The 12329-nt window shown below is 41.0% G+C and overlaps 1 protein-coding gene across 1 annotated transcript; it reads left to right on the forward strand.

Annotated features, from left to right (window-relative positions):
* Nucleotides 1-1990: 1990 nt before the first annotated feature.
* Nucleotides 1991-12135, forward strand: LOC146966425 (dual specificity calcium/calmodulin-dependent 3',5'-cyclic nucleotide phosphodiesterase 1A-like). The gene is made up of 17 exons (XM_085762820.1): nucleotides 1991-2075; nucleotides 4275-4325; nucleotides 4456-4615; nucleotides 4719-4831; nucleotides 6006-6192; nucleotides 6324-6390; nucleotides 6494-6610; nucleotides 6728-6868; nucleotides 7676-7776; nucleotides 7924-8052; nucleotides 9757-9858; nucleotides 10247-10367; nucleotides 10503-10584; nucleotides 10708-10828; nucleotides 10988-11154; nucleotides 11538-11864; nucleotides 11966-12135. The coding sequence occupies exons 1-17, from the start codon at nucleotides 1991-1993 to the stop codon at nucleotides 12124-12126; spliced, it is 2232 nt and encodes a 743-aa protein (XP_085618946.1). The 3' UTR covers nucleotides 12127-12135.
* Nucleotides 12136-12329: the final 194 nt, after the last annotated feature.

The following is a 12329-nucleotide window of genomic DNA, read 5'->3' on the forward strand; positions in this document are numbered from 1 at the left end:
GTTCTGTTTATTTACATAAGTCGTAATGGGCCTGTTACAATATCAGAGGCCACATTGCTATGGAAGTTCATTTTCCGCCCCATATTGGAAAGGACAAAACTGCACTTAACTTTCCATAACTTAACAAACTTAAATAAATGACAGTATTGCTGTTTTTCTGGATTAAAATGCCCTAGGCTATACCATTTATATTCATCAACTGATTCACAATTTGTATTTATATTTAAGGTTTATAATCTACCTAAAAGTTTTGTCTACGGTTGTGTTGAATTGTCACGGCTGTAAACAATGTTTTCTCTTATTAGTGTGTGTAACAACATTACATTACTGAAGTTATTTAATTTGAAAAAACAAAGATGCTCTTACTTGTGCCTGTTTACAGACGTTTAATTATTGTGTCTTCAGTCTGTTGGTTCTAAGCTTCGCCCCAGGGGTCAAAACACTCAATTACATAATAATTTATAATTTATAGCCTTATCATTATTATATCTAGGGTTATCCTGCACATTTCTTTTATTATTCATCTTCCGTGCCAAATTTCTGCTTGCTACTCCTCTTACAGCTTTGAAAGGACCCAGGTAACAGAACATGTGGCTCTAGTTCATGACTATATTTCATGCATTTCACCCCTTTATGATAGTGATTTTTGGAAAAAAACAAAAATCTTTGCACATCTATTTCTTTGGCAGGTGCGTCGGAGGGTGACAAGTCTATTGACACATGGCCAACTTGCAGAATTTATTGCATTGCAACGTTTCGGTGCTACTGTAGACCTTTTTCAAGCAAAAGCAAATTTTGCTTCTTTTCCGATAGTGATTCTTAAAATTTATGACAGCCTGAAAATCACATTTGTCATTAATGGGAAGTCACACATTATGATAACATATAGTGAATGAGGTCTTCATAGGATAACAATAGTAATAGTCATAGTATCACCCATCTAATCAGTGATGTGAGGATTAGTGGTGGACAGTAACGTTGTAAATTTACTTGAAGTACATATCCAGAGGATTTGTACTTTATTTGAGTATTAGATTTATTTGGTACTTATTACTCTTACTTGAATACATTTCCAAGACAAATATTTTTACTTTTACTCCTTTACTTTTACTAGGTCTGCTCTTTTTTTATTATAAAGTACTATTGAACACAAGCTGTTTGTCAAAGAAGGAAACCCTAACCCCTAAAAACAGCACATCAGTGCAGGTGGTTTCAAAGAGTTAATTATCAGAAACAAGAGTTAAAAGGTCCTTACATTCATCTAGAAAAAAATATAGTAATTCATTGATGTGAAAAATAAGAAATTTACTCTTACTCTTACTCTTACTCTTACTCTTACTTTTACTTAAAGTAAATTTAAAAGCATGTACTTTTGGATACTTAAGTACCTTTAAAAGCAAGTACTTTTTTACTCTTACTTGAGTAACATGTCGACTGAGCTACTTTTACTTGTAATGGAGTAAATTTTGACCAGTAGTATTTGTACTCTTACTCAAGTACTGGGGTGGAGTACTCTGTCCATCTCTGGTGAGGATAACCATAATAGATTCATGAGGGGAAATTCATTTTCACAGTTCTGTTCCAGACAAAGACGCCAGCACACGTGCAGCACCAGAAAAAATACATAGCCTACTATACAAATAAAGCAAGTCACAAGGGAGAAAGAGAAAAAGGTGCTGCTGCTGAGAGAGAGAGAACAGTGGCCTTGAAGGAGGGTGGTGGAGTGGGAGTGTGGTGGAGGGCTTCTGAACAGCAGCTATAAACTCAGCAGCAGCAGCAGCAGCAGCAGCAACAGCAACAGCAGCATCTCCAGGTTTCAGCTGGACTATAAGCACTGCCAGGGTGACGGGCGGCTCTCAGGGGGAAGAACAGCCTCCTCACCTGGGAAACAGTGCTCAGCTCTGTGCACACTCATCCACTGACAGAGGAGAGAGAGAGAGAGAGAAAGAGAGGAGGAGAGGAGTAGGCTACACACACATAGAAGGCTGCGATGACAGAACCAACATCGAAGAAACAGGGATTCAAAAAGTGTCGGAGTGCTACTTTCAGCATTGATGGCTTCAGCTTCACCATTGGTAAGACACGTGTGGTGTGTGTCCATGTGTGTGTGAGGGAGAGGCTATTGTACTGCTGGACAGATGGTGCCCCTTTACTTAAGGGTTGATTGTCAGTGCTCAATTTCCTGGTGCATGTATAGAATAACCTACTCTTTTACCACAAAAGAAAAAATAATTGGTAAGATAGTTCACACTTGCTGTACATTGTTTTGTTCTTTAACAGGTATATGTGTTTTATTTCTTATTCATTGATAAAGATGTGCCCTTAATTGTCCGTTCAATGATTTTGGACAGTTGTGTTCTTCCAACAACTGTCACATCATGTACAAATCTAACAATATTGTTTGATCACTCTTACTGACAATGATGAAATCCAGTATCCAGTATCCAGTTGAATATTATGGAAGGAGTTTGTCCATAATTCTGCTAAAATAGTAAGAAAAGCGAATGTGTAGTGGACAAAGAGCGTCCTAGGTGTGTCTTTCCAGGTGAGGGAGGGCTGTATCGATAGCTACATAGATATCTAGTGTCCACGGTCGATCTGTTTGAACAGCTGGCTGATTGGTAATGGGACAGGTTACCATAGTTTTTTGGGAGCAGGTATACGATGGTGGTGGATTTGAGGCACGCAGAAAGTGTGAATAAGGGAGGAGAGAGTCGAGAGTTTGAAAATGTGCGTGTTGGAGTCGCCAGAGGCCTTGAGTCCCAACTCTGCTGCTGCCACCTCCTGAGAGGCAGAGACAGAAAAACCAAGCATCCATCACATATAAGACCATGATATTAGAATAACATGTTAAATACTATATTTTATTTATGATAAAAAAGAGTCCTGATCTCTTCTAGACAGAAAATAAAGGGTGCTCGAAGGTAGACTGCACATCTTTGGGTTCCTGGAAGCCCAAAGGCCCTTTTATCAGTCTACTAACTATAGATAGGCCTACTTATTCATATTTTTTTCTCTGTGACAGCCACGCTACATGTAGAGACCAAGTTGAACTAATGTGGGGTGAATTTGGAGAATGGAGGTGTCGCCTTGCTGCAGTCAGGAGGAAACTTTGTCACCACTGGGCTCTCATGTCTCAAATATAGTTTAACACCTCTTAGAAATATAGATTATCAGTATTATAAAGATAATAATCAGTTCCATCTGACACAAGCTGTTCCTTTGTTTGCTGTGACACAATGTACGTTTACGCAATATACACATAACAGAGGATGATGAGAATATCGAAAAGAGAAAATACAGAAAATATTATTTTTCATCAGGTATCTGTAATCATATTACTACAATAAGACCTTTTTTGATTTTTACAGTGTGTGTGTGACTGTGTGTCTGTGTTTACGGGTTGCTGTCTCCGTGGCAACCAGAAGAGACAGGAAATGACTGTGACATAATTTTCACTGGTGCAAATAAAAGTCCTTGTGTGTTGTCAGTTGCTAGGCTGCTGAGCTCAGGGAGCCATTATCACTAATGAAGAGGCCTCTGTCACAGGACGTAATCTTTATCTCCTTCTCTTACTGATTCCAGATGTAGTCTACTCCCCATCTATCAATCACACACACAGGCACGTTTAATAGCTAATCCTTTGGAAACTGGAAGGGTTAAGGTGTCCCCCCCTTGGGTCATAGATTTGTCTAAATTTATACTTAGTACTCACATGAAGCATGATTTTACATCCTTAATTGGTTTAATGGTGATTCTTCCTTTGTGTAAAATACCACAGACCAACAAAGACACTAAATAAATGGGCTGAAAACTCAGGATATAAGGTTACTGAGATTGCAGCTTTTATTAGTTAATTCAGAGACACACATTCCTCCAAACCCTATTGTGTTTTTAGGTATCCGGCTGAGGTTGAGTATAAACTATAAAGAATAATAAATGTGCAGGTTGTTCCACTTTAACAGGTACAACAGGAGTGTAATGAACTCCCCTGTGGTTTGCACATTTTTGGTCTTGTCCTTGGTGATGGTCTGCTCCACCCTAATTTGTAGATATATGTTCAATTACCCTTACATCCCATATTTATAGGTCTAGTCTAGAGTTTTATTCCTGAGCTTTTTCTTATTTTTGTAATTTATTTTGTTATTAAATTTCTTTTTTTTGTTTTTCTCTTCTATTGGGTCCAAAAACTCTTGACCATAATGAATGTTTAAACATCTGACTTATGCAGTGACATTATGAAATTACAGACATCACTATTCTTTTCCATACAGTTGCCAATGAGGCGGGGGAAGGCAGCCGCCATCCACTGGCCCGCTTTGCACGTGAGTTCACAGTCTCAGTTTTCAGTTTTAAGTTCAGCTCTGTAAAGGTAAAGTTGTTGTGGTTGAAGATGTGTGGGGAAAAAAAACCCAAAGCAAAGGATTTTTGTTTGTTTGTATGGAAATTGTTCAGGCTCACGGTCCCAGAATGCACTATGCACCGCTGTCACATCTGGCCTTGGCAGCACTGATCATAAAGGGATCCTGATCAGCGCCTGCAGTGCTGAGGAGATCCTGGCTGATGAGCTGCCAAACCCTGAAGCACCTGACGCCATGGAGAAGACGGCAATCAGGTCTCACATGCACACAGACAGAAGAAGCATCACTGTATGACCACACAAAGACAATCTATAGTTAAAAATGTGTTGTTGGTGTGGTGGTGGCTTTGAGTTGCAGGTTGCGATGTCTTGTGAAGCAGCTGGAGAGGGGGGAGGCGTCCGTGGTGGACCTGAAGAAAAACCTGGAGTATGCTGCCTCAGTCCTGGAAAATCTATACATTGAGGAAACCAGGCAAGAATATTTCAGCTCACTTCTGTTTTTATTAATAAATCAAACTCAGACATAAACTAAACTCAAACTAAAAGTTCACTTTTGTTTTACAAAAAAAAATAAGTAGTGGCAGCATTCAGGTTCTTCGGTTTATACCACAATGTGGAAATTTGCCACTAGATGGTGCAGTAGACCACCACCAGCATCTAAGACCGGCTGTTGTAAAGATAAACACCTCTCAGTAGCTACTCCAGATCTCCTTCGGCTGGCGTCTCCAGGGAAACTCAAAAGATGAGAACATCAGCAGCAGCTCTACTGTCATGCTTGGTGAAATGGTACAACAACATATAATGTCTTCTCAACAAATGAAGTACATAAAAAGTCACATACAGCGGGGAAAATAAGTATTGAACGCCTCAATATTTTTCGACGAGCTATTGACATGAAATTTTCACCAGATGTCAGCAACAACCCGAGTTACCGGTATGCACACATACAAAGAAATCCAAACATTTATGTCCATAAATTAAATAAGAAACGTGTAATAAAGTGAAATGACACAGGGAACAAGTATTGAACACATGAAGAAAAGGAGGAGGTGCAAAAAGGTTTGGAAAAAAGAAAGCAGCTGGAGTCTGTCAGTATTTAGAAAGTAATCCTGTCCCCTATCAGTGCAAAGTAATATCAGATGGTTTAGTCCAAGGTTTCTCATCACAGGGTGTTACACAAGAGGCGTCTCATGATGGGAAAAGCAAAGCTCTCTCAAGACCTTCAGAGACTTATGTTGCAGAACATACTGATGGCATCGGTTACAGACGTGTCTGAATGCACCATTTTATCCGTTAGTGCCATTAATCTGGAACTAAAAAGAACAACATTTCACCATAAACTGGCCACGACCAGGTGCTCACAAGATTTCTGTTTCTGAGTCAAAAGAAAACTAAGGAGAGTTGTCCAAGAGCCAAGGACAGAGAGCTTTAGAGAGACCTGGAATTAGCAGGTACAGTTATATACTGTATATATAAAAAAAAACAATTAGTAATGCATTTAACCACCATTGCCTCTATGCATGCTCACCATGCCAAGTCTATTGACGCGTTCAATACTCTTTTCCCCACTGTAATCATCATCATGGCCCTTAAATAGAAAATTTGACCTTGTGACCTTTGGGGTTTCTGTGGTTCTGCCTCTGCTGCAGGCGGATGGTGGACACGGAGGACGAGCTGAGAGACATCCAGTCGGACTCGGTGCCCTCAGAGGTTCGTGACTGGCTGGCTTCCACCTTCACCCGTCAGAGGGCCCTGATGGTGCGCCGCTCCGAAGACAAGCCACGCTTCCGCAGCATTGTCCACGCAGTGCAGGCCGGCATCTTTGTGGAGAGGTCTGGCAGTTTACTGGTTTACTGGAGTTCATTGGTTTGATTGGGTTTGTCTTGAAGCAACAGTCTGAAAGCAATGGTCTAGTAGCCAGTATTGTGGCATTTGTCTTGGTGTGTGTTATGTGTTGTGACAGGATGTACAGACGGACCTCCAACGTGGCTGGATTCAGTTATCCCCCAAACGTCATCACTGTGCTCAAGGTCAGTTTACAGATTGACAGAGTGTACCAATGGCATGAGACATGTATTAAAATCAAAATGCTAATAATAATTTGCTGATGAAACTTGTTTGTATCTACTGCAGCATGTCGACATGTGGTCCTTTGATGTCTTTGCACTCAACAATGCGAGTGGAGACCACGCTCTGAAATTTGTCTTCTATGAACTGCTCACCAGATACGACTTGATCAATCGTTTCAAAGTATGATGGCGAACGGACCACTTTTGCTGCCTTTATTAGATATTTCAAATAAATGCAATATATGTCACCTTTGACAACATTTTTTCAACATGCTACTTTGCTTTGTTGTCATGTCAGGTCCCTATTTCTGCTCTCATATCATTTTTGGACCTGCTGGAGGTGGGCTACAGCAAATACAAGAACCCGTACCACAATCTGATGCACGCCGCCGATGTCACACAGACCATCCATTACCTGCTTCTCAAGACTGGCATAGTGGTAAGTCTGGTGTTGATTTGATATCAATGCAAAATGAAAACTCCAACATAGTTATGTTGTCTCAGTTATCTTGGTAAAGGGATAGTTCAACATTTTGGCAAAATGGCCCATTGCCATAATCCCTATAGTTTTAGGAGTAGGTTTGTTACCTTTAATTGTCGGTGCAAGCTATTTTTAGAACGGTGGAGCAGAGCTGCGAGCTGCTCAGAGCTACGCTATGGAGGCTAATGGGATTTCTTGAGTTTCCCTCATCAAACTCATCCAATACACAATCCAACAACTCCAAAACGCTCTGGTGGACAAGTTGTGACCTGCACATTCACCACGCTATGAGATAATAACAGAACGTTACGAGACGGAGTTGTTTTAGAGGCAAATGCAGAGACTGCTTTGCGAAAAACTGCCCCCGATGGAAACGTGCATCAGCGGTTTTGCATGAATTTACCTCGAAAACGACATATTATTTCATAGCGTGGTGAATGTGCAGGTCACAACTTGTCCACCAGAGCGTTTTGGAGTTGTTGGATTGTGTATTTGATGAGTTTGATGGGGGAAAACAAGAAATCCCATTAGCCTCCGTAGCGTAGCTCTGAGCAGCTCACGGCTCTGCTCCACCGTTCTAAAAAATAGTTTGCACCGACAACTAAAAGTAACACACCTACTCCTAAAACCATAGGGATGATGGCAATGAGCCAATTTGCCAAAAATGTTGAACTATCCCTTTAAAAATGGTGCCCATATTTCAGAAGGCGAAGAATTGGTCATTGAATATGATGCAAAACCACTCTGTGCCTGTCTTCCCTGCAGCATTGGCTGACAGAGTTGGAGATCTTTGCCATAATCTTTGCAGCAGCGATCCATGACTATGAACATACAGGAACCACCAATAACTTCCATATTCAGACCAGGTAATTTCCTCTCATTTAATCACTGCAGTGAAGGACAGCACATAACAAACACTGGTAATCTAAAAGGTGATATATTTGAAGCAAACTTAATTTTTATTTTCCATAGCTCTGTGCCTTGTGATGAATGTGTCTGTGTGGGATTTGCAGGTCAGAGACAGCCATGTTGTACAATGACCGAGCTGTTCTGGAGAACCACCACATCAGCTCTGTTTATCGCCTACTACAGAACGATGGTGAAATGAACATCCTCTCAAATCTTTCCAAAGACGACTGGAGGTAAGAGTCATTCCTCAGGCTCTATTTTAACAGTGAAATTTGAATGATGCAAGAACATTTATAAATGTAGCGGACAGAGGAGCAGGAGATGAAAGAATGGCTCCTTTTTTTTAATTATGATTTACAAAAGTTGTATCGACTCTGAAAAAGCTTCCAAAACTATCAACACTGGTATTAAGGGGGAGGATTTGAAATTGTATCCTAGATTTTATAGGGAACGGATGCAGAGAAGCCAATATGGAAGAGATTTGATCTGTTTTATTAGCCTCTGTCATCTCTAGCCACTGATAAATACATCAGGGTGTCGTCTGCATAACAATGAATATTTATCTGGTGCTCCCTGTCAATATTGCCTAAAAGAAGCATAGGAAAAGTGACTTAGGGGAGAGTGGGGTAATGTGAGACACCGGGTAATGTGAGACACCCCCTGTATCTAGAAAACGGAACACATTTTTGGTCATGTGACCATTATGTTTTCAAGCCCCTTCCATTTCCCCATGGTCATGAAGGAGAGGACCTCATGATGCTGTGGAAAGCATGTTTCTTTCACAAAAATATAATTTTTGCATGTAAAAGTAAACTTTCTTGGTGTCAACTTAATCAACTGTTGTGCTAAAGCAAATTGATTCAGGTAGAAAAACTTATATGATACATGATGATGAACTACCAAAATATAAAACCATGTGATGATGCTGGCTGAAAATTAGCCTGAATTTCTAAGAGAGGTCGTTTTTTCTAAAATGGGGGTGTTGGGGTAAAGTGAGACAAATGCTGCGGGGTAAAGTGAGACCATGGATGTATTATAATAAATCCATGAGTGAGACACTGTGAGCACACCATACACAAAGATTTACACTAGAATCTCGTCCCCCAAGCCAGAAATCTTGCGTGATCAAACATGATCTGTAGCCACACTGCAATGCTATGTGCTCTCAGTCAGCTCGCTTATTTATTGGTTATTAACTAAATTTTTGTCACATTCCACTTTGTCGGCTCCCCCCACACACAAGAGGACTTTTGATCAAAATGGTCACATTGTCGGGTCCTACAATCTGACCCCCAGACTATCTAACTGGTTCTATCTGTCATTTGAATGTTAATTAAAACATTTTGTGTTGTATTTGATTTTGGTCTTGAGTCACTTTGTGTTGAGAAAACAAAAGTGCTTAATTGACCAATCCCCATGATTCTGCTACTAGTCCGACATTAGTTCTGGGATGTGTGGTTGTCAAGCTAGCTGTCAGGACTCTAACTGTTACAACATGTGTTGTTATGGTAGTTTCAGAGTGGAAAAAGTAAGTGGATCAGTTTACCCCATTGATTTTTCTAGTTTGTCTCAGTTTACCCCTGAGCTGGGGTAAAGTGAGACACAAGACCACTTTTTTTAAAACAATCATATTTTCACTGCCCTTCGTCCTAAATACATTCTGATAATTTCCATTGCTAGGCAACATCCTGAATTAATGGGAAATGTGTAAATTTTACTGATAAATAATTTTAGCTTGCTTAGAGGGGAGCAAATGTAAAAAGTGTCTCACTTTACCCCACTCTCCCCTACATTGTTTTGTGCTTTGAGTTGTAGACATTTAACAGATGATATTAGCTAAAAAGGAATTATCAATGACCACAATTATTTTAATTAATCCCCAAGGGAACAGGGATGTTCATTGTTCAGATAGGTGATTCTGACTCACATTTTTCCAGAGAGCTGCGTACTCTGGTGGTGGAGATGGTGTTGGCCACTGACATGTCTTGCCACTTCCAGCAGATCAAAGCCATGAAAACGATCCTTCAGCAGCCTGAAGTGTGAGTAGAGGATTTCATTTTTGAGTCAGTGTAAGTTTAGTCGATGTCCACAGAAGTTGTAAAGAGGACTCTAAGGTCTTTGACAAATCTCAAATCCTCAATGGGGTTCAGATGTTGACGTAAGGCTGGGTAGAAAAATATGAGTCTGATATTTTTGTAATAAGTGCCACAGGGCTAACCTTTTGAGACAAATCTAAAATATATAGAATATCTTATATGAAAATATTGTATGAGTGGCAAAACTGATTTCATATCTGTGTTTCTCCTCAGAGAATTTGTTGGAGCCTTTTAAAAAGCCTTGATTACTTCAGACAGAAAGCAGGATGAGCTGACCTCAAGCAAGTACAATGACTTAAAATGAAAATGACGTACTGGATTGTATTTGCAGGATTGACAAACCAAAGGCCTTATCCCTGATGCTGCACACGGCTGACATCAGCCATCCTGCCAAACGCTGGGACCTTCATCACACCTGGACCACTTCCCTGCTGGAGGAGTTCTTCAGACAGGTACACGCCTGTGAGAATATTATGTAATTCAGAAAGCTACACTTGAAAGAAGGACAAGCTTGTATCTCAAGTGCTTATTGATTGACATTTTTAGGTTTTAAAAAAGTACCTTGTGATGCTGAATTTTGTTTCCAGGGTGATAAGGAAGCAGAGCTGGGTCTGCCGTTCTCCCCTCTCTGTGACCGCAAATCTACCATGGTGCCCCAGTCCCAGATCGGTACTCTGCTACTCTCATATTTTTATTCTATTGTGGTTTTATGATTATGAAAACTGACTGCTTTAATTACACTGTGCACATTAAGTCCAACTAGTAATCTGGCATGGTTACTGTCTCCTGTAGGATTCATTGACTTCATCGTGGAGCCAACATTCACCGTGTTGACAGACATGATTGAAAAGATTGTGACGCCGCTTATTGAAGAGGCGTCCCAGTCTGGATTGACCGGACTCAAGTTCTCAAGGTGATGGCGACTCACAAAACTGTCATTTCCTGCATGACGACACTCATGCTGTCAAAAATGCAGAGGATACACTGACATAAATCTTATCAGAAACTTTACTTTTGCTTTATTCGCATTAGTTTGACTATACAAACTATACTATCATGTCCACATCCACAGTGTCAACAGTATTAACGGCAGCGATGGAAAGCATTCCAGCGTGAAGAGCACTGCAGGCTCGGAGGGCAGCTGCTGTCTGGCCACAGTCGACTTCAAGAGCTTCAAGATCATGTGGAACCAGGAGATTAATCACAACAGGGAGCTGTGGAAGGCCCAAGCAGCCAAAGGTGGCCACACTGACTTTTTAACTCTCTTTTACTCAAACATGTCAGACGTCACGGGGCGATTTGCTCAGATCTGTGCACCAGCTCTTCGCCTGTTTGCTCTGAATAGACTCTGAAGATTTTTGTATGGCAGATACTGTAGAAATTCAGTAAATTCAATGCCTGTAAAAAGGTCTTAAAGGTGCATTTGTTTTCTTTCCCATAAACACAACCCACACCTGCACACATGCACAAATTGCATTCCTCAAATAATAAATTAAGAAACTCATATAGTCACATTTTTCCCAGCTTTGTGCATGTGCAAATCTTTTCTAAAATATTTTTTGTCATAGGATAGGACAGATACCAGTTAAAAACTGCAACCGTTTGAATCTTTTACTTCTCAGAGACGGAGCAAAAGGCCAAGACGGAGGCAGCGGAGGGCGGCCAGGAACAGAAGGAGACGGAGGATGAGAAAGGGTCAACGCGAACTGACGACAGAGCTGGACAGGGCACGATTAAAAAAGATGTGGGGGGACAGGGAGAGGAGGAAAACAAGAAGCAGAAGCAGCACGATGAGGAGGAGGAGGAGGAGGAGGAGGAGCAACAGCCAAAGGAGGAGGAGGGGGACAACAATGTAGGACGGACTGCAGGATCAGAGCCAAACGATACAGAAAAGAAGAACGACGGTCGCACAGACAAACAGCAGCAGCAGCAGCAGCAGGGTCAAAATGGTAAGTGCAACTTTTTAACTAGAGATTTTGTAGATTAAAAAAGCAGAAGGATCTGTCCTGGTTAAACTGAAGGTACCATGTGAATGTGATTTTCTCTGCAGAGCCTCAGCACGACTGCCCTCTGATCCACTACTGCAAGAGACCCAGTTACTGTGCCAGCTCCTACCAGCTGGTCCGCTCAAAGGTCTCTGAGATGAGGCCCATTGACGCCAGAGGAAAAGCCAGGAGGCTGCAGAGCATCTCCCTACGTCGCCGAAAGTGATCGGTGTGATGTCACGCCATAAGATAGCCTACTATTGCACGATAATCAGTCTTTGTTTATATTTGTACATTGCAGCTTTACATTCATTCACAGTCACCGTTACTCAGTGTCTCTCCTCCAGGTGAAATAAAGTTCCTGTTGTTGTCACAAAACCATCACGTGTGTTTTCTTTCTTTGTTCAATTGCAGTGAGAGGCAACAGAA

This window comes from Trachurus japonicus, chromosome 20 (assembly GCF_045865225.1).
Source record: "Trachurus japonicus isolate A0001 chromosome 20, Traja_1.0".
NCBI lineage: Eukaryota > Metazoa > Chordata > Actinopteri > Carangiformes > Carangidae > Trachurus > Trachurus japonicus.

What these genes read in the sequence shown, in the direction of transcription:
- LOC146966425 (XM_085762820.1), top strand. Translation starts at nt 1,991, where the DNA reads ATGACAGAACCAACATCGAAGAAACAGGGATTCAAAAAGTGTCGGAGT. An exon ending in TTCTCAAGACTGGCATAGTG is followed by an intron (nt 6,869 to 7,675) that starts GTAAGTCTGGTG and finishes TCTTCCCTGCAG; the next exon opens with CATTGGCTGACAGAGTTGGA. An exon ending in GAAGGCCCAAGCAGCCAAAG is followed by an intron (nt 11,155 to 11,537) that starts GTGGCCACACTG and finishes TTTACTTCTCAG; the next exon opens with AGACGGAGCAAAAGGCCAAG.